This window comes from Myotis myotis, unplaced genomic scaffold, assembly GCF_014108235.1.
Source record: "Myotis myotis isolate mMyoMyo1 unplaced genomic scaffold, mMyoMyo1.p scaffold_m19_p_17, whole genome shotgun sequence".
Classification (NCBI taxonomy): domain Eukaryota; kingdom Metazoa; phylum Chordata; class Mammalia; order Chiroptera; family Vespertilionidae; genus Myotis; species Myotis myotis.
Window position 1 is genome coordinate 18,861,994 of NW_023416321.1, and position 22,301 is coordinate 18,884,294.

At 43.2% G+C, this 22,301-nt stretch overlaps 2 protein-coding genes across 6 annotated transcripts in view; both read right to left on the bottom strand.

Annotated features, from left to right (window-relative positions):
• MAP3K3 (mitogen-activated protein kinase kinase kinase 3) overlaps nt 1-10,811 on the bottom strand; it is a 59,795-nt gene extending 48,984 nt beyond the window's left edge. For 2 of the 4 annotated variants that reach the window (XM_036340021.1, XM_036340020.1), the window contains exons 1-2: nt 10,427-10,811; nt 810-931 (exon numbers count right to left, since the gene is read on the bottom strand). In XM_036340021.1, the coding sequence (XP_036195914.1) occupies nt 810-931; nt 10,427-10,430 (126 nt within the window). In that variant the 5' untranslated portion in view covers nt 10,431-10,811. Of the gene's footprint in view, nt 1-809; nt 932-10,426 lie in introns of those variants that run through there. The other 2 variants (XM_036340022.1, XM_036340025.1) reach the window with 2 other exon arrangements.
• LOC118671611 (translational activator of cytochrome c oxidase 1) lies at nt 810-22,223 on the bottom strand. Of its 2 annotated transcripts, XR_004972780.1 has the most exons (6): nt 21,749-22,223; nt 21,330-21,436; nt 19,876-20,003; nt 19,195-19,372; nt 18,572-18,859; nt 810-931 (listed from the first exon to the last, which is right to left on the bottom strand). XR_004972780.1 is itself a non-coding variant. In XM_036340049.1 (5 exons), the coding sequence occupies exons 1-5, from the start codon at nt 22,026-22,028 to the stop codon at nt 18,659-18,661; spliced, it is 894 nt and encodes a 297-aa protein (XP_036195942.1). In that variant the 5' UTR covers nt 22,029-22,223; the 3' UTR covers nt 15,962-18,658. The 2 variants fall into 2 exon arrangements, 1 of the variants encoding a protein (XP_036195942.1); XM_036340049.1 differs by lacking the exon at nt 810-931 and having other exon boundaries at nt 15,962-18,859.
• Between the last annotated feature and the right edge of the window lie 78 nt (nt 22,224-22,301).

Consider the following 22,301-nt stretch of genomic DNA (forward strand, 5'->3'; position numbering starts at 1 on the left):
ACCCAGGAAACAGGGAGGTAAATGACACTGCACAGAGAAGGTTCTCAGCACGTAAGTTTAAATGTTAACAAAAATAAAAACTGTTTTCCAAAAGAACCACACAACTCTCAATAAAATAGGCATTCTCAACTATCTGAGTTAATAAAGGAAAACAACTGTAAACAACAATAAAATCACTCACTCATTATTACCTTTAGAATATATTATATGACATTTTATTAAATAAATTTCCCTTCGTAATTATATTTTATATAAGCTAATACTAAAATTAATTAAATTTTCCTGAGTATATACTGTAAAGTTGTCTTCTGAGTTAGGGATCATAAATCTGGATAAAATACTGGCCAAATAACCAGAAAAGTTATATAAATACTGTCCCCATAATAAATGAAGGAATTATTCTCATTCTCTGTAAATGAAACACTATACACAAGGTTAGATGCACAAGGCTTTGGATTCCAGATCATGATTCTTTTCACAATCTTTTTTGTTTTTTAATATACTTTTGATTTCAGAGGAAGGGAAAGGGAAAGAGAGATAGGAGCATCAATGATGAGAGAGAATTATTGATGGGATGCTTCATGCACAACCCTACTAGGGATCGAGCCCACAACCCGGGTATGGGCCCTGACTGGGAATCGAACCATGACCTCCTGGTTTCAAAGGTTGATGCTCAACCACTGAGCCAAGTTTCTTTTCACAATCTTTTAAGTGTTACTTTAAAGTATTTATTCTTGGCTTCTCAAATATTTCCTATTTGAAAACTCCTCCCCAACAAATTTCGTTAAGTTTGCCAGGGCCACACATACCTGCCTATTTGGGTGACCCGTGTCTTTGTTCTTCATGGTCTCATATGCAGGCACCCGGGGACGTCGGCTCATCTGGAGGGCCACCAGATCCTTCATGATCGAGTTCAATGCCTCCTGTTCATCTACAATGAAAAAGAGCACATGGGTTAAGATACTTTAGTACAGACCAGCAAAGTACTTTCACAAATTATATGACTAATACTCAGGGAGTTCTTCCCAGGTAAAACGACAGGCTCTATTACTATAATTATATACATTTCTCTCTGAAATCTCTCTGAAAAGTAACTGAGGTCAGACTATGGCAGTTTGAATTTTAATGGATTTTTAACAGTTCTCTAATCAGATCACAGGCAGCAGCATTTACCAATTCACTGGGGACAAAGGAGGTGCTCAAACAGAGCAATTCTTCCAATGTCACAGAAACTCAACCAGGAAAAACATGAAAAGTTGGAGAACTGAAGAACAACACGGCACAGTGTAGTAGGGTACTAACTGAAAAGATGAAGTCATGGAGAGCTGATTATGGAAGGGAGTTAGTCACAGGCTTATTCTTCAAGTATCATATGTAGGAGAGCACATTTTAAAAGGTACCAAACAAGGATCTCAGGTAGTAGTTCTGAACAGAAGTTGTCTTACAAGCCTAGCCTTTGAATACCCTCCTCCCAACCCGTCATAAGTTTATAGGCCTTCTGCTTCCCATGGGAAGTCAAAAGGCAGTTGTATTGTTTTTCTTCCCTAACTGACTAAGCCATACATTGTCTCTTTTTTACTGGCATTACTTTTAAACCCCTTTTCTTGAAATAGCATAAAGTACTAGAGTTCTCATGTACTGAAGACAACTGGCCCAAATCCAGAATCCAAACCAGCCCAATTCCATGTTTTCCAAATTCTCCTTGACCACTTCAATAGCATTTGAGAGTTGAAAATAAATAAATCTGTTGATCTGAAAAGGAACATGAGGGATGGAGTTGTTATACTTGCTTTGGTGACAAGTGAGTCACCTGGGGATTTGGGGCACACCTTAAAAGAATCAAGAACACCCAAATACAGTGTCTATCTTCTGCCCTTTATCACTGTCCCTTGGAAATATTCTAATACCCTATGGAAAGGAAAGAACAGCATGAAGTATTGGAAGTAAAACTACACTCTATGGCCCTCCCCTCTTCCTAGACCAAATCTGCTCAGGTGTCCTACATGACCTCAGAAAAGAAGGGTGCCCTTGAAGAAGTTTTTGTGTGTTCAGAACAGTACAATTAGATTTGAGGCCTTGGCTGGGTAGCTCAGTTGGTTAGTGTCGTCCCAATACGCTAAATTCGAGGGTTTGATCCAGGTCAGAGCACATACAAGAATCAATCAACGAATGCATAAATAAACGGAACAACAAAAAAAATTGATATTTCTCTCTCTCTCTCCCCAGCTTCTTCCTTTCTCCCTCTAAAATCAATAAATAATGCCGAAACCGGTTTGGCTCGGTGGATAGAGCGTCGGCCTGTGGACTGAAAGGTCCCGGGTTCGATTCCGGTCAGGGGCATGTACCTGGGTTGCAGGCACATCCCCAGTAGGAGATGTGCAGGAGACAGCTGATTGATGTTTCTCTCTCATCGATGTTTCTGACTCTCTATCCCTCTCCCTTCCTCTCTGTAAAAAATCAATAAAATATATTAATAAAATAAAATCAATAAATAAAAATAAAAATAAAAATAAAAATAAAAATAAAAAAAACTTGCAGGAAAACCACAAGTAGCTTCCCATCTAATTCCACTTCAAAATATACATATTTACAAAAATATGCATGAGAGTGATACAATTGTACCAAAAGAATGAGATAAATGGGATAAAGACTGAGGAAGTTGGTATTTACAGAAAGACATTTGTCAAAATTAAAACATATATATCCCATCAATTATCTCATTTTCTAACAACTTTCTACAGGCTCCTTCAAACAAGGGAACTGCTTGGGTATTTGTTTATTTTGCATTTTAACCTCCCAATCAAGATTTAAAAACTAGAGAATAACATCTAGGCTAGGAAGTTTGGCATATATATAGGCTTATACATTAAATTGGCTTATATATTATTAAAGATCTATGTATAAAATTGGGCCAACTGTAACAGTAAATTGTGATCAATATAAGGAGGATTACGACTAGGTAGGTGTTTTCATAGGGGCATCCAACAATATTTCTAGCAGCAGAATGCATGGAGTTTTCCGTATCAAGGTAACCACACTTAGAATTGAGAATTTCAGTTGTCTCAACTCAGATATTGAAACAAAATGGACGTAAATACACACACATGCTTTTTAAGTTAAATCCATGACAAATAGACTTTGTAAATCATTTTTAATTCTGTATAAGATGATGCTATTATAAGAGCTGGTTTATCAAGTTGACAAATTCTGTTTCCAGGAAGCTAACCAATTCCTGGCATTACTTAATGGATAAACTTGCTTGGTAGTTCCAGTGTTGAGAATACACTAGACTCCAGAGCAGTGGTTCTCAACCTTCCTAATGCCACGACCCTTTAATACAGCTGCTCATGTTGTGGTGATCCCCAACCATAAAATTATTTTCGTTGCTACTTCATAACTGTAATGTTGCTATTGTTATGAATCGTAATGTAAATATCTGATATGCAGGATATATTTTCATTGTTATAAATTGAACATTATTAAAGCATAGTGATTAATCACAAAAACAATATGTAATTATATATGTGTTTTCCGATGGTCTTAGGCGACCCCTGTGAAAGGGTCATTTGACCCCCAAAGGGGTCTCGACCCACAGGTTGGCGACCCACAGGTTGAGAACCGCTGCTCTAGAGGAATGGTATGGCACTATCTCTTGAAATCCAGGACAACTGACACAAGTGAAACAGGGTTATAGAATCTGATTATTTTTAAATATACATATACATATATATATGTGTGTATATATATATATTTCATTGATATTTTACAGAGGGGAAGGGAGAGGGATAGAGAGTTAGAAACATCTATGAGAGAGAAACATGGATCAGCCCTCCTGCACACCTCCTACTGGGGATGTGCCTGCAACCAAGGTACATGCCCCTGACCGGAATCGAACCTGGGACCTTTCCGTCCGCAGGCCGACGCTCTATCCACTGAACCAAACCGGTTAGGGCTTAAATATATATTTTTATTGATTTCAGAGAGGAAGGGAGAGGGAGAGGGAGAGAGAGAGAGAGAGAGAGATAGAAACATCAATGATGAGAGAGAATTTTTGATCGGCTGCCTCCTCATGCCCCACAATGGGGATTGAAATCGCAACCTGGGCATGTGCCCCCACTGGGAATCGAACCATGACATCCTGGTTCATAGGTCAATGCTCAACCACTGAGCCACTCTGGCCAGGAAGAATCTGATTTTGTGTCAAAAGTCAAATATATTGCTAGAGGCAGACAGGTTTTTAAAATGATACTTCAAACAGAGGGCATCGATAAAGACAGGAAGTAAATCAAGTGGCACTTTTAGGCATTTCTTCCTGGAGTGAGATTTTAACTGAATTATCACTCCAGTATGGAATTCCTTAAAAAATAAAAACAAACAAAACTTTTGAAAACAAATAGCTTTCTTAGAGTACAGCAGTCAATGAACTTTGGAGTCAGAAAGACCTGGGTTTAAGCAGGCCTTGAACAAATCACTTATTCACCTGAAACCTCAATTTCCTCATCTGTAAAATGGAGAACATAAAGTATCATTTCACAGAGCTGCTGTGAGAGTTAAAAGAAGACAAACTTAAAAATTATCCCTCACGTTACCTAACACTTAGTAATGCTATAAAAAATGTTGGCTAGTATTATCATCAATGGAAAAAGGTCAATGGGAAAAACCTATGGCCACTTAATCTACCCTAATACTTAATTTTATTCCTGAATTTTTATTAATAATAACCATTTACTGAGTATAATGGTTAATGTGTAATGTAGTATACATTAATTTTGAAAGATACTTCAAGGGATTCAAACTCTAGGGATAAAAGAATAAACAACACACAAACACGAGGTTATACAAACAGAGCTTGAATCAGACAGTATACAAACTATGGTACATAAACACATGTGTAAAAAAATTTTTTTACAGTGTGAGTAGCAAGAGGTTGTATAGGTTTTTACATAATTATTAACAGAATAAAGATTTGTTCAGAAAAGCAAGCTGTTCCAGTTGTGAAGGAGAGTTTTAAAAAAGGAACTGAGGTGGAGAAAGGACATAAAAGCAAGTGAGAGGTAGAAGGGAAGAAAGGAGACTGATCCTCAGTGCATTGTAATCCTTATAGAGGAGGAAGAAGGTATGCTAGCAAAAAACCCTTTAACAAGATTGGAAAAAACAAACAGTGACACCACAGAAGCCAAGAGCAAAGAAGGGCAGTGGCAGATATAAACTAGGCAGTTCCAATAGAGTAGTAGAGGCAGAAACAAATTTTAAAGGGAATAAAGAAGCTGGAGATTAAAAGAAAATTGGAAGTAGTGGAAGTCAACAATTAATTCATTTGTGAACTTAACACGTGAACAAGTTGAGGCAGGTAATAGTGTGCTATAACCTTGAAAAGATTTCCTGAGGATGGGATGATCTGACACACTTAAAAGCTACCAGGAAGCCGCAGAGAAGTTGATTCTAGAGATTAAGAGGTTAAGAATCTAGAGGGGAAGAGTATTCATAGAAAATAAAAAAGAAGGAATTTATGAAACAAGGCTTAAACAGTGGAAACTCTTAGGCAGTCTCAAGCAGACAGCTATACACAATTAGCCGCCAGCATATACTTCTCCAGATACCCTGACCTATGTATGATATGGGGGCTACCAGGCAACACACTCCTCTATTTTAGCTTCATCAGGAAGTGACTTCCAGACCCAGCTACTGCTTCCCTACCTAAAAGTTGGGTCTTAAGGCACTCCCATTTATGAATTCTCTTGGCTAAAAACCCAGAAAAGTTTCTAGAAGAACCATGTCCTTTGGTAAACATTGTTGTCCTTTATGTCTGTTTACTATGTCAGACACACTCTTTTCCATATATACAAATCTCCAAAGTAATACTTAAATATTTTTCTTCATTTAACTAATGATGTTATTTCTTCATCTTGTCAACGCTCTACCCTACTGTGCCAGATCATCTGATCACAATGCTCACCCAGGAGATCCTGAACTTCAGACACTCTCTGAGTCAGATTTTATTATCTTATTCTACATATTTCACATATTCCCACTGCCTCCACCCTGTCCATACCTAGGCAAACATCATTTTATAGTTAAGTATAAGCAAAAACAGTCCAATCCTCAATTCACTACGAACTTTTTTCCTTCAAGGATGTGGTTGAACTTTTGCTAGATCTCAAAGTCAAATTCTGGTATTTATTTTTCTGTTTCTGGAATATAAGAGCCCTTCGTATTAGATGGTGGTTCAAAATGTAAAGATATATATTACAAAGTAAGCCATTGCTTCCTCATAAGAATCAATACTTCACAACTACATTTTATTTTAATGTTTAATGAAATTAACCTAAAGGTCTGACTATAGGATTATGTATGTCAATCCCAAAACTACAGTATTGAACTTTCCCCTTCCTGTGTACCTTTACAGTTTGACAAAGTACAACCTACAACACCTCATTACACTTGTTTATATGTTTCTGATTTACTGTGCCTAACATAACTTCTTAAGGACATGATGAATTCAGGTACAGGGCCTAACTCTTCATCTGACATATAAATGACAATAAATGGGCAAAGAATAAATGGATAGCTTATATACAACCAAGAAAATTGTTTCTTATCCTTTTATTTTCTAAGTGTTATTCACTTGGACAGATATTTACTTTTTACAAATGGCTAAAATTCTGTTTTAAAATCCAGCTGTCGTTTTTTTTTAAATATCTGAAATCTAGCCCTAGCCGGTTTGGCTCAGTGGGTAGAGCGTCGACCTGCGGACTAAAGTCCCGGGTTTAATTTCGGTCAAGGGCACAAGCCCAGGTTGTGGGTTCAGTTCCCAGTAGGGAGCGTGCAGGAGGCAGCCAATTACTGATTCTCCCTCATCACTGATATTTCTCTCTCTCTCTCTCCCTCTCCCTTCCTCTCTGAAATCAATAAAAATATATTTTAAAAAATAAAATATCAGAAAATTAGTTGTAACACTGCCATATTGGTTTCTTATATCTCGATCCCAATTTCAAAGAAAACAGTTGCTAACTATTCGGAGTCTGCACAGGTGGTGAGATTCTAGCCAAACTGAATTGAGACTGGTCTAACTGGGAGTTTCCAAGTTGTCTATAAATCATATTGATTCTGACTTCAAACCAAGTTACCAAACCAGAACCACATCATCCTAATCCTAGACTCAGTTCATTAGTTTCCTGTAACATTTCCAAGTTGTTACATATTTTTCAGTAATACTTCCCACTAAGTTTCAGATTGCATTTATTTAAAAGTCCAAAATAATGCCTGAATTAATCTCAGGCATTATTAACAAAATTTGCCATTAAATTACTAAAACTAGGAGAGAATTCTAGCATGACCAAGAGAATATGACAAGTCAATCCCAATTTTTTAAAATAACTACATAGTATCAAAGCCAAAAAAAAGAATATTTCCTATTATTTACAGGGATAAGTATAGTTTCCACTAGAAATTTACTGGGGCTAACAGCCAATATAAAATCTGGCATTTTTATTAGCAACCGAAGTTGTCAAACAGACTTGGGTCTGGGTTTAGAACAGCTCAGGAAAATATGACTGTTGGCCAAAGAACCTGCAGGGACTCAAATTAGCTTTAGTCCTTTCCTCACTGGGCTCGAGTTTAATGAGTGTAATGAAAATATTAATAAGTCTATGTTTGTCTCATATCAACCCTTGAGTTTATTTAGAACTATAGCAACTAAAGCAAACCAAGAAGTCTGGGAATTTGAATTTTCAGCATTAATATTACCAAAATGGAAACTAGTATTTAAAAGAGAGGCAGTGTATGTGTGAGTGTGTATGTATCCTTACTGAGTCCTATACAAAGCAAATTAAAGAGCCAGGTTCTGGGAGAATTCAGTATTAGCTCTGCAAGTCAAGGTCATCTATAAAAAGGAAAGAGAATGGTACAAGGCTGAAGAAAGCCAGGCAGTGGTTCTTAAACCACCTTGCCTAATATTATACTGTAGCCACCAGGCAAGTTAATTCCCTCCTCACTGTTTTGGTTTCTTCATGTAAAACTGATACTGGGACAAATGAGAAGACACTGAGATCTGGTCCTTTTTTCTTTTTAAAGTTAAAAAAATTTTTTTCAATTACAGTTAACATTCAACATTATTTTGCTTCAGGTGTACAGCATAAGGGTTAGATAATCACATACTTTACAAAGTGTTCCCTCCAATATTCCCCGCCTGGCACCATACATAGTTATTACAATAGTACTGACTATGTTTCCTATGCTGTACTTTACATCCCCATGACTATTTTGTAACTACCAATCCATACTTCTCAATCCCTTCACCTTCCTCCTTTTTTTGGGGGGGGGGGGGGGCTGGAGGGAGAGGGGGTGCCTCTAGACTCCATCTATATAGTTCCTTTCCTCCCCATCACTAGCCCTTCTATAGATCCACACACTTAAAATAAACTTTTGAAAATCGTTTGAAATGTGAAAACAGGCTGACAACTATTTTGTTATTGTTAATCTTCACCTGAGGATATTTTTCTCATTGATTTTTAGAGAGAGTGGAAGGGAGGGAGGGGGAAAGAGTGAGAGACACCTCTATTGGTTGCCTCCCGTATGCACCCTTATGGGGCCTGGGGTCAAACCTGCAACCCAGGTACATGCCTTGGACTGGGAATTGAATTGAGACCTTTTGATGTGCGGGCTGATGTCCTAACCATTGAGCACACCAGCCAAAGCTGTCATCTATTTTTATGTCAGACAATGAAAAGAAGCCAACCTATCTGGGTACTCTAACTAGTTTAGCAGTTAAGAAAGTGGGGAGTAGGTCTGCACACCCTCAAGTACTTCACACTCCCCTTTGGGACTTAAGACTGCCTCCAAAGACCTATTAGAAGACTATCACAAATATAGGTTCACAAATCAATTCAAAGACTTAATGCAATCATCAAGACCCAGAACACAAGTTAAATATCTGAAGCCTAAGGAGGGCAAGAAGAATTATGTGCTCCATTTACAGTAAATGTTCAATAAATACTTGTTGAATTATGTATTTAAATACCAGGTCTTACTGGATTCCTTTTCTGCTTATTGTCACAGGAGACTTTCCCCAGAAGAGCAAGCTCTTCTGAAGTAAAGCATGGGAAGGAAACAGTAAGCCCCCAAGTGAGCAAACCCATTCCTTACAGTATGAGGGGCAGCCTGGAATAGAACAAGGCAATTGATTCAAAGTCAGCGTGTACAGAGAGGCCACAAAAGAGTATCTGCCCAATGTGACACAGCATACACTTAACCTACGAAAATGACTTGACCTTGCTATAGGGCAAAGCAAACATTAACGTTCCCTCTTCACATGGGGCACTTCACAGATGCAATGAATGGTTCTGCAAAAGATTCTTTCACTGAAGTTTACCCCTTGGTTATTTAGGACCATACCAAAACTTTCAAAAACTTGTGATTGCACACAACAGTATTACAATAACTGGTCCAACAAGACAAGCAAGTACATCTAAAATATTATTTGCTTCTTGATCTAGTCCAATAGTTCTTTGCTAAGTTACCCAAAAGGACATGAAATATAATTCGGTTCAAATGCTGTGTGTGGAAGGCATTAAAAGCTCTTCTTTGATTACATCTTCACAACAGAAATGGCAAATATTGATAAAAAGGAAATAATTTCATAGCTTCTTTTTGTGCAGCTAATGCTTCTCTCAAAAGTTATGTAATTCCAGGGATACTGTAAGATAAAAACAATGATGCAAAACACTGCAACCGGATCTTTCAAAAAGTAGGACGTGAATTATAACTGGCAGCCCCCGACCAATTCCCAGCCTCCAGCAATCTGCGTGCAGCTAGCATTTCTCCGCCGCGCTGTTGATAACAGTGATTGCCGTTGTAATCACCTCCCAGCCTATCTCCCCATACGCCCTCCCCCCCGCGCTGGGGCGAGCACAGGGCTCGAGAGCAATCCCCGGGAACTCTCACAGACCGGCCAGTGCGAGCAAAGGGAAGGAAATGACACAGGCAGGAAAAAAAAGCAAATCAAGGAAAAGACACAACAGCAGCTGGGCCTGCACCAGCCTCCAGCCCGGGCCCCACACTGCGCTCTCGCTCCCCCGCCCTCGGGCTCGCGGTCCGGCTCGCCCGGGCCCGAGCGGGCTGCCCCGCCGAGCACGGGCCCCCATCCCGCCGCTGCTTCCTCGGGATGCGCCCGCCGCGCAGCCCGGAAGGAGGCTGCGGAGTATGTTCCGCCAGCCGGGGCCGCCCGAACCGTCCGGGAGGGCTAGAACCCCCGCCCCGGCCGCGGAGCCGCAAGCCGGGCGGGCGGGCTCCGGCGGTTCGCAGCCCCGGCCAGGCGGGCTGTCCATGCCTGTCAGGCGGCGGCCCAGGGTCCTCCTCCCCTCACTCATCCTGGGGCGGAGCGACGCGAAGTAGCGCGGGCACAGGCCGGGGCGGTGGCGGTACTCACCCATGGTGGCGATGGCGGCGGCGGCTGGTCGGGCCCGAGTGTCACCTCCGCAGCCGGAGCTGCATGCCGGGGGCCCGGGCGGCGGGGACGGCAGCGGGCCTGGCTCCGGGCGGGGGGCGCGGGCTGCGCTCGGGGCCCCCGCCGCCTCCCCAGGCTCCGGCTCCGGCTCCGCCCGCGGCCGGGCGCTGTGGCATGGGCAGGGTGGCTCGCTACATCCCCGGCGCTCCTAGGCTCGGCCCAGCCCGGCCTCGGCTGCGCCGCTCGGCCCGGCCGCCTGCTAGCCCCTCAGTCCAGCAGTCGTCCCGTCCGGCCACCGTTCTCCACCTCAGGAACGCTCCGAAAAACAAACCGCTGGTCGCGCAGCTCGCCCCCTTGCCTGTCACTCACCCCAGCGCTCGCCAATCCCAGGCAGTCGCGGGACCTTCGTACCACCCCCACTCACTTCAACAGCCAATAACAAGGATGAAGTCACTGCCCCCACCCCCGCGGCCACCGCCCCCCCCACCTCTCCCTTCCCAACACCCTCTCAGCCGCCAGCTAATCATCAGCACCACACGAAGAACCGATCCCGCCTACTCTCGCAGGATGCCAATGGGCGAAGCCAAGGAGGTTTCCGAGGGCTATCTACCGCCTGCCAATCATCTAAACAGCACCCGGTTCACTCCGCTGCTAGCCAATCACGTAGACGGCTCTGATCACCCGCCTCTGCGCATCCCTCGCTGGCTCGCCCTCCCTCTCTCTCCGGGAGGTGTCGTTTGCTCCAATCACAGCTCGTGCGTGAGGCTCCGCCCACATCCCCTCCTCGCGTCAGTCGCCCGAGGCTCCCGGGCGCGCGGGCTGGCGCGGTTCCCTGTCGGCTACTTTCGGGCTGGAGTTTGGGAAAGCTGCTGGATGCGTCCCCAGGCCTTCCGCCTTCCTCGCTCAGCGTTCCGGAGCCTCGTGCCCAGCCCCTTCTCCTTGTGCCCACACCGGGTGCGTAATAAGCGGGGAGGGTTCTGGCTCTAAGCTCTTCCCGGCGTGTGGCCACTTCTTCCACGCGATCCCCTGACAAGTCCTCCAGTGCAGACACTACGCTTGCCTGGAGGCAGGGGCGGCCTCACACTGCCTGCCTTCTCTTGGCTCTCAGACCTCCGGGGCTGCACCCTCCGAGGAATGGGGTAGTGCTAGAATGCGGGTCCTAGGAAATCTGGGAGCTCCGCAGCTGGCCAGGGCTGAGACCAGTAAGTGGCAAAGCCAAATGGTTCTTGGGAGGGGAGGGGGAGGGAGGAGTGGTAGAAGGGATACAAACTTTTCTGGTTATAAAAGCAATACAAGCTCTTTGTATTAATATTGGAAAAAGAAATCCCACCTCAGAGATCATTGTATCTTTCCCACCTAAATATACAACATTTGACAAAAATGGCTTCAGGTTGTTTTGTGGTGTGCTTACATTATAAGTGTTTTCCCCGTGCCACTGAATATTGTTCCAAAACACTTGTACGGGCTGCATATTTCAAAATAGAGATTGACCATAATTAATTTCCCCAGCCCCCCATTGTTCCACATTTTGTACACCCAGATGTTCACCACGGTTGCCTAGGGCTCCCTTCCTCTGGCCCCTGTTAAGTGTCATGTAAATGAGATGCCAGAGCTCTCTTCCTCAGATGTGACTTCCAGCTGTTAACGAAGAACCTTTAGTGGTGGCTTTAAGAATTACCTTACACTCCTCTTTATTTATACCTCCACCCAAATATTTATCTGGCCTTTTGTCCTGTTAAGTTTATTTTTTTTCTTGAACAAGCTTTAAGTCTATCATTTTCCCTGTTGATTAGATCCCTATCCAGTTTATTGTAGTTCCTTAACCATAATAACCTTTTTTTTTTTCTGGGAAGGGGAGCTCGAGTATAGGGAAAAGAAAATTAATATTATCAGTCATTTACTATAGGCCAGGAATGTCCTCTCATTTCATCTTCCTAATAATTGTTTTTTAATTTTTAATTTTTTTATTTCAGAGAGGAAGGGAGAGGGAGAGAGAGAGATAGAAACATCAATGATGGGAGAGAATCATTGATTGGCTGCCTCCTGCATGCTCCACACTGGGGACTGAGCCTGCAACCCAGGCATGTGCCCTGACCGGGAATTGAGAACTGAACTGTGACCTCCTGGTTCATAGGTCAGCGCTCAACCACTGAACCACACCGGCTGGGCCCTAACCATTCTGAGGTCAATAATACTATTCGCATTTAAATGATGAAAATAAAACTCAGAGAACTTAAGTACCATGTACAGATGGTAGAGTTTAGATTCATAACAGGACTATCTGATCCCCAAAGGCTATGTTTTTGCACTAGGCCAGTGTTTTTCAACCATTTTTAAAAAATTATTATTATTATCACCCTCCAAGTTAATTAAATTCTTCCTGACGAGAGAAATTAAATATTAAGGAATAAGGTTTTGTTAGGTAGGGTTGAGCTTTGAAGGCCACACACCATTGTATTATCTAAGATTTTTTTCACCCGTTAAGAATCTCTTTTCACCCAGAATAAAACCCAAACTCTGTCACCCCTTTGGGGATATCACTCTGTTGAGAGTGAAATAGGCTTATGCTGGAGGTCCTAATCTGCCAGTTTGAGGCTCAGATCTGACCCTTTATTTTATTCACCTGAGATAAATGTTTTTTAAAAGACACATTTATGCCAGTAGAAATCTAGCTCCCATTTCATGGTCTGTATCCAAGGGTCTATTCAGCAGCTTCTCTTGGAATACCAGAGCACCTAGTACATTCTTCATCAAAGCACTTATCCTACTCTAAAACACATCTCCAGTTTAACGCTTTACACTGAACTCTGGATTCTTTTCCCCATACCACCAAATCCCCCAGGAGGTAACTCCTCTGTTACCCAATTCTTAAAATCTTCCTTGATTTTACTCTTTCTCTAACACCCCTATATTCAATCATTCAACAAATCTTTCTGCTCTTATTTTAAAATGTATCTGTTCTTGCTTCAAACTGTATCTGGACTCAACCACATCTTACCACTACCAGCCCCGTCCAAACCACCGTCCTCTCTCTTGGAGCACTGCCTTGGCCTCCTAACTGGTCCCCCTATTTCCTCTATGGTCACCCAACAAATGATTCTCCACATAGCAGCCAGATTGTTATAAAATGTAAGTCAGGTCATGTCACACCCCTGCTGTCAACCCTCAATGGCTTTCTATCACACAATAAAAACCAAACGCTGCTCTAGCTGGTTTTGCTCAGTGGATAGAGCGTTGACCCATGGATTGAAGGGTCCCGGATGCAATTCCGGTCAAGGGCACATACCTCGGTGCAGGCTCCATCCCTAGCCCTGGTCAGTGGATGTTCGGGGGGCAACCAATTGGTGTGTCTCTCTCACATCAATGTTTCTCTCTCTGTCTTTGCCCTCCCTTCCACTCTCTCTAAAAATCAATGGAAAACTATCCTCGGGTTTGGATTAACAAAAATAAATTAATTAACTAATTTTAAAAAACCACAAACTCTGTCATGGCCTTCCAGGTCCAACAGGAGTTGGCCCCCATCATCCTCCTACCTCATCTCTACCACTCTCCCTTGATCATTGCCCTCTAGCCACAATGGCCTTCTCACCAGAGTTTGAACCTACCAGGCTCAGGCCCTTTCACCTCAGGTCCTTGCCATTTGGTCTGCCTGATACACTCTTCCCCAGGATGTCCCATGGCTAATTCCTGCTTTTCATTCAGGTCGCTGCTCAAATGTCAACTCTTAACGAATTCCTAACCACCTCATCCAAAATAGCCTCTCTCCCCTCCATCATCCTGGAGCTTCATATTGTGTTATTTTTGTTCATAGTGCCCGAATTATGTATTTACTTACCTGTCTTTCCTCCAACTACGATGAACATAAGCTATGTAGGATCAGGGATTTTGTTCTGCTCATTGCTCTATCACCAGCAGTTAGAATAGAGCCTCTTATGTAGTGGAGAACAGCATACAACTACTTAATACGTCTCTAGCTGAAAAGAACCTTCTGACTTATACCTTTCTAGAAATTACTTTCTTTGAGGGCTTTGTTTCCATCGTCTGTCCCTTAACCAGCCATTTCAACCATTTCCACGCTGCAGTCACCACACTGGACTTTCTTCTGAGCTCCAGAGCCATCACCCCTTGAGTATCCCACAGGCACCTCAAGTTCTCCAGGCCCAAATGAAATTCATTATTTTCCTCCCTAGTTTCCTCCCCATTTCTTCTGTCCATCTTCAGTTCCCCAAGTTGGATGCCTTTGAGTTATCTACCTTGGAGAGCTCTTCCTCTCTATTCCCTTCCCCCAAAGCTACCTAATCTTGACTATGTCCCCAGTCGGTCTATTCCTCTCTCATCCCCAGCAGCACCACTCTAGTTCAAACCACTAAAATCACTTACTTGGATTATTTAGTGTGCTCACATTAAAGGGTGATCTTTTTAAAACAGACACCTGATCTGACATGTTCTGCTTAAAAACTAGTTTCCCATTGCCAGTAGGTTAAATTGAATATGTGAATATAGCTAAAGAGGCCCTTTAGGACCCAGGCCATTCCTTCTCTAGCCACAGGTTTTCCCATTTCCCACCTCCACCAACCCCATCGTTGATATTCTACTTCTCACCACAGAACCACTGGCAGTTCCTCAAGTGTGACTCTTGCCTCTAAACCATGTGCTATTTTCTGTTTCGAATACTCTTCTCCACTCTCCCTTAACATACACGGTGAGGCAGAAGTAGATTTATAGTTATTCATATGGAAAAATAATACAATTAATAAATAATAAAAGAGCCCTAGCTGGTTTGGCTCAGTGGATAGAGCGTTGGCCTGCAGACTGGAGGGTCCCGGGTTTGATTCCAGTCAAGGGCACATGCTCAGGTTGCGGGCTCAATCCCCAATAGGGGCCGTGAAGGAGGCAGCTAATTGATGATTCTCTCTCATCATTGATGTTTCTATCTCTATCTCCCTCTCCCTTCCTCTCTGAAATCAATAAAAATATATTTAAAAATAAATAAATGAAAGAATAAATTGTTTTTCATATACTCACAACTGTAAACCTACTTTTGCTCCACCATGTATGTTAACTTAATTCTCAAAACAACTCTATGAAATAGGTACTATTATCCCCATTTTACAGTTGAAGAACTAGCTGCAGAAAGGTTAAGTTCTCATCCAAGGTTTCTAGCAACTGACAGAATTTGTTCCCCAGATTAGTTCCAATGAGTAGAATAATATAGATAAATGGTAGTTATATTGCAGGCAATGGGATTAGATGGGACTTCTATTGTTATATATTACAATAAGGGTTGGCTTCTTAAAAAACAGTAAATGTTACCTTTCTGGCAGTGACAACTGAAAGAGAAAAAAAGGAAAGAGAAAAAATTGCTATCCCATTCACTGTCTGGACAGAATAGAGAAAGTGATTTGTCAAGACCAGTGTGGTATCTCTCATAACACTGTTTTGTCAAAACTACTGATTCATTTCTCTTTATAGAATGTCTCCAGAGCAGTCTCCAAGGATTCAAATAAAAGTCTAAAGTTGGGATCTCTCAGAGTTTGATGTTTTATTGACTGCTATGCTATGTTTCAGAGACAGAAAAGAAAGTAACTCAACCACATGGCTGAATTGTCATAGTGGGCTGGAGGCAGAGCCTTCACTGTTCCTGTTCCATTCAGCCAGGGCCTCTGGCAGAGGGTGGGGGCAGTTACATATCACATGAACGCTTCTTTTAAGAGTCAAAGCAATGGATAGAGCCTATCACAGATACCTCCAACCCACTGAAAGGACGTCTGAAAATGAACCCAAGCCAGCTCTAAGGTGCTAAATAATTTTATGTTGCTAAGGCAGTGACCAAAGATAAGGCAAGGGCAGGCCAGGACCAGAGCCCATTCTTTTGACTTTAAGGTATGCCTGACTCCCATCCCCTCACATGCTGTCCTCCTAGTTGGACAATATTGTGACTAGTTTTCTTCTTTTTTTTAAATGTTTCCCCTGATGAAAGTAATACATGATTATAGAAAATAAAACTCAGTTATAACATTACCATCCAGAGATAACCAGTTTTGACATTTTGGTACAATTCCTTTTAGTCTTTTTAAAAAAGACATTTTTATGGTTTGAGACATATTTTAAATTTGGGCCATACAATATAGTTTTGCATCTTTGTTTTCCATTTAACATTATATTGTAAATATTTACTCTGACATATTCTTTGAGGAATAATAGCTAGTGGCAGAATAACCCATACAATCTTTAACTATTCAGTTAAATAGTTATTTAACTACCCTATATAGGTAAGGGTCTTTTCACCAGATCTAGAGGCAGAACAAGTTCAAGTAAGGTTTCATTTCTGCCTTTTCCATATTAACTGCAGGAAAGGCTAAGGCACCACCAGGGGTCAGTGCAGAGCCATCTAGTATGCCTTGATGTAAGAAAATAGGTTAAAGAATCCCTATTAACAAATCCTATCTATTAAAGCACTATTCCACATAAGTAGCAAATTCTCTTCCTTAATTCAGAAATGATCACATTCCTCCAAGTTTATACTCAACATTTACAAAACAGCTATTTTGTAAACTAAGGTCTATTAATACAAGATGTAGTATTAGACCTCTTCTTACCTGCTTGGTATGAGGTCATTTGAACATAAAATACTTGGCCTAACTATTTCCTAGGTTTGTTGTGAATATCAAATAAATAAAATGTATTATAATTTATGAAGTAGCACTTAAACTTTTAAGTTGCCCTATTTTAATGATGTGCTATTCAGATATTTAGATAAGTTATCTTTTAAAAACTAAAGAATCCCAGGTAGTATGATGATAATGAAAGGAGGTATAAGAGCATATACTTTGGCATGATCATGGATTATTTCATTGGTTTTCCTTTCCCAAGCCTTCACTCTTCAGATGCTTAAGTCATCAAAGAATTAGTAATCTGTTTTTCCTAGAAGCTGAAGTTATCATCTATAACTAATTTCGTTTTAGTTCTTTTCCATTCTCATTTACCTGAGACTTCTTCATGAAAATTGCTCTGAGCTCAGACTGGCTTAAACAATTATAAGTAGCTGAATAGCAGGGATCAAAAAGCCAGTCCAGGCCTGACATGCTGATGGGCTCCAGAACAGGTGGTTGACACTCCTGGCCTCTCTAAACCCAGAAGTGACTATTAGAAGCAAAAAGCACCAAGGGCCCTATTTCCCACCTGGCCAGGCTTTTGATTCAGCCTTCTGTTCTCATTTCCTCTCCTGTTCCCAGTACCTCACCATCTGGCATTAGGGATGAAGAGGAGCTAGGGTTGGGCATTCTGGGGACCAAGCAGCTTTCTAAACCAGCTTGGTATGGCCTTTTCTGAGAGTAACCTAATCTGCTGACTGGTCCACTCTAACAATCTCAGAGCCCACAGGGGCCCGGGCAAAGCAGGAGTCTCTTATCATTGGCACTTGATTTCCTATTGAGCCAGAGCCTTCAGCTCCCTGGCACACAAAGAGAATAAGAATGCATGTGCAGCAGCTTGCACTGGCCTAGGACAGCTCCCCCTGAGGTCCTATGTCTTAGAGTAGGATCTAACACAGGGTACCAATTGAACAGCTAGTGCTCTTCATAAGTATAGTTCCTGGTACATAGTAGGTGTTTGATAAACATCAGTTGCATGAATGAATGACAGGTTTAGGCCATTAGACCAGCATTAGAACATAGAGTGTCTGGAGAGAGTTACATTCCTATAGTCAATAAAAAAAAAAAACACACCACAAAACAAAACAAACATAAACAACAGTCCTGGGATTGGAGTAGTGGAACTAGGCTTATAGACTTGAAAGGTAGTCAGGAGGGTCCTAACAGCTGGACACAAACCCAGGAAAACTCAAGAGCCATACACAACAATGCAGCAACACAGATCCATCACTCTTACTTAAGAGTATCTGGGCCCTCACAGCACCTACCATCCCCAGAAGGGCCAACTTCCTGAGATCACAGTCTGACCAGATGACTAGCCCCACTCTGCATCCAGGAGGGAATGGGGAGACTCATCCAGGATGGCTCTGAGACACCAGCGGAGCTGACAAAGAGGCCCCAGAGAAGTATGGGGTTCCTGTGCCCACAAAGCTGTAGATCTTATGCCTTTGAACCTGCTAGGCTGCAGACCTACTTCAGTCTAGAGGACACTGTAGAAGCCTGTGCTCCAGAACAAGCTGCCAGTTGCCTAGGAAGGAGCTGGAGGGCACATACAGTCTGGTTACTCAATGTTGTCATAGACCTGGATCACGTCCTCATGGTTGCCAAGAGCCTGGATGAGGTGGGCGGCCTGTTCCAGGTCCGGGTCAGTCAGCCGCACCTTTGTGTTGGGGATGAATTCTTGTGCACAGGACACAGGACACAAGCCCAGGGAGTCCAGCTTCTTCCTCACTTGATGCAGTGAAGAGGCATCACAAATAAACTAGGGACAAAGCAAAGTCAAGAGATGAGGAGCCAGGAGATAACAGGACAAAGCTAGACAGAATGTCACAAAACCTGAATGGAACTACTATAATAGATCTCTCGGCTTAAGCTCTTCACTGGCAGAGATGTCATTTTCAATTGTTCTGAATCCTTCTCACAGTCCTGGGTAGAGTAAGTCCTACCCAGTATTCACATAATAAATGTGCAATGTGTGAAGTCTTTTATCTCACCTGTACCCCAGGGGCAGGAAAGAAGAAACTGAGCGAGGCATGCCTTAATGCATCTCCTAGGGTCCTCTTGGAAGTCCACCAAACACTAAGGCTTCATACTTACTTTAAAAATATTTTGTTCCTCTTCGTCTTCAGTTTCATTAACATCCTCAGCTCCTGCTTCAATCGCCAGCTCCAGGGCACGCTCTAGGTTCACTTCTTTCTTCTCTTTGTCCTTCACTCCAATCACGATCACCCCCTTTTTGTCAAAGGAGTGGCGAGCTCCTTCAGCCATCATTCCCCTGATAAAGAAAATGGGCCAGAACAAATGCCTTTAGACGCTCAGCTTCCACACAGCACTGCATGTCTCTCGCCCACCTCGCCTCTGGAGCATATACAGACATGGAGCAGCTCTCTTCCTAAAGAAGATGCAGCCACCACTGGGCAAGGGAATAATCCAAATATATCCCCACCCTCTCTTTTCTGCCCTGTCTTAAGTTTAGAGGATGCAAAGACTTTGCTCATCAGTTCCTATGCCATTTAGATTCCATTCCTGATGGTACATTTTAAGATGTGGACATTATAAGGCTATAGATGAGATGGGATAACGAGCTCCTTCTACAGTTAGGAACAAGTCTTTTGGATCCTACCTAGTACAGAACACATTAAGGGAGACTAAATTAGCCCATTTAGATTCTGCTGAGGATGAAGAATGTATAAAATCTGAACCAGTACCAGAGAGGACAGTACTTTCCTTGCACAGAATTAGAACCTAAAGGCTCCTTCACTTTCCCCACACACCTACCCATTCTTGTTCAGGATATGTTTGATGTCCGAATGGCACTTGGGGCCACTGTTAGATAATGCCTCAATGAGCAGACAAGAGCCACCAGGGCCTCGACCCTCATACAACAAATAAATGTCCTTGGTTTTCTGCAAAAAAACAACAAGCACATTTTCCTGTTTCTCAATTCCCTCCCCAGAACCACAGGCACCACCCGTACAGTTGACTCCATAAATGGGCTCTTTGGGCTTGAGCCTAAGCTCTCAAGTGTTTATTTTTGTGTGTGTCCCCCACCCCCCGCCCAAGAGGAGGCCTATGGGACCAACATTTAAGGTAATTAGAAGTACTACCTCTTACCTGGAAAGGGGTCTGTTTCTCTGGTCCCTGAACAATCAAGTAGCCATGTCCCAGCTTTGATTCCTCTTCTCCCCAGCAGAATTTCACACCTACCCACCCTTGTAACTCTAACCAAAACTCAACCTCCTTCACCCAATCCCTTATGAGATCCACCTGTGCTCCCACCCCTGGGCTGCTGAGCACCGCTACACAAAGTTGCATACCTGTGCCTTTTCACAAGAGCCACTGAAAATAGCATGGCCTCCAAATTTCAAACAATTGATCAAAAACTATAATGACCCATCTCATCTGGATCTCCCATGCCACTTTGCCCATGCATCCAATCCTTGCCACTTTCTTCAAGCACCCTGCCTGATGCCTTCCCAGGAACTCTCAACTGATAACTTCTCCCTTCCTCTTGCACAAAGGAAATAAACCACCACCAGGTAGGGAAAAAAAATCCCCTGACTCTACCACCTTATCTACACCAGGCCAACATGAAGGCAAGATTTGTGATAGAGCAAGGTTCTGGAGTCTATCTGTTTTCAGTTCTGTCAATTCTGTGTGACTTGGTCAAGTCACCTAACCTTTCTGTGTCTCAGTCTCCACTTAAGGTTGTTCTGAGGACTCAGTGAAATAATGCATTCCATTTTCTTATCAAAGTGCCTGGCCTGCAGTAAACACTCAGCTATTAGCTATTAAGATGATTATTACTTCTTCAGATCCTTCCCACTTGTCCAGAGGAAGAGGTCCTCTCACCTGGGCTTTCTCACTGTCATCTGAACTCTCCCTCTTTCTACTGGCTTTTCTCCTTTTGCGTAAATATCAGAAAAACAAATCCTTCCTCCGTCTAACATCAGAACTTTCCCCACACTGTGCTCACTCTTTCTACCCCATCTCCTCACAACTCAGCTGAGCAGTCCTAGGTTCTATGACTCTGTACACTGTCTATCCATCCTATTCCTGATTGTGCTCCCATAACCAATGGCCAAGGAGAGACACCAAAAGGCTCTGGATTGAAGGTGTCAACTACAGTGCTACCCTTCTCTCTGATAATTTAAGGAGCGGCTGGTGGCCTTTCAGACATGGATCCTGTAAAGGCTCTGATCAATAACAAGAATGTCAAATCGAGGACACACCTCCGTTTTCAGCGCTGCCTCAATCGTTGACTTGGGCATGTGCTTGTTGCGACACACCTCTAAGATGTGGGCCAGGTTGCTGTTGAGCTCAGGGTTGGGGCCTCCTTCTGAGATAGAAAAGAATGAGTAAAGTCATCTCATCTAATTATTTCCAGACCTATACTCCATCATTACCCAGAAGAGTGGCAAGTCACCACTTTGTTCTCGGTTAGTTTAGAATACTTTATCCAGTGTTTGTATGGAATATGGAGGAGAAATATTTTAGAAAAGTTTTTAATTTACTCTGTCTTTAGGAAAATGAAGGGCCGAGGATGGGGATAGGATAGGCCCTGGCCCAGCTCCCGGACAAACTAGGCAAATGAGGCCTTCGGCACGGAGAGGGCAGTAGGGCCAGCCGTGGGTGACGGTCAGGTTCTCACCTTTAACCGCTAGGCGGATGCTCAAAGTAAGCTTGGAGAAGATGCGACTCCTTTCAGTGTCCTTGGGACCCTTGATATGTCGGACTTTGGACCACTTGTTGTGCCCAGCGCGGGCTGCGGTGGTGAGGTGCAGCGTCCGGCCCCGAGCGGGGCCACAGCCCGGGGGATGGGGCTGAGAGCCTGCGGAGACGCACGGAAGAGCCGCCTGGGCTCCAGGGCCTAGAGCCCGCAAGCATGGTGCAGCGGTCCTGCTCAGATAGACAGTGGCCCAAGCCGCCATTGGCTCCGACCCTGGGCCAAGGTCAGCAAGAACAGAGAAAGGGCAGCGGCCAAAGTCATCAGCCAGTCCGGTCGCCGCCGGATCAAGCAGGTCAGGAGCCTGCGGTCGCCTTCACCTGCCACCGGTGACTCAAGGGCTTAGGCCCGCCGGGAGCAGCCGGAACAACACGGACCCCGCGCCGCGCCCGCAGCAGCGGGAGTGGGTCATCTGGCTGGTGTAACACACTTCCTTTTTCCGGTCCGTTCTAAAAACGCGTCCCCACCGCTCTCAAAA

What these genes read in the sequence shown, in the direction of transcription:
- LOC118671611 (XM_036340049.1), bottom strand. Translation starts at nt 22,028, where the DNA reads ATGGCGGCTTGGGCCACTGTCTATCTGAGCAGGACCGCTGCACCATGC. An exon ending in CATCCGCCTAGCGGTTAAAG is followed by an intron (nt 21,437 to 21,748) that starts GTGAGAACCTGA and finishes TTTCTATCTCAG; the next exon opens with AAGGAGGCCCCAACCCTGAG. An exon ending in CATATCCTGAACAAGAATGG is followed by an intron (nt 19,373 to 19,875) that starts GTAGGTGTGTGG and finishes TTTCTTTATCAG; the next exon opens with GGGAATGATGGCTGAAGGAG.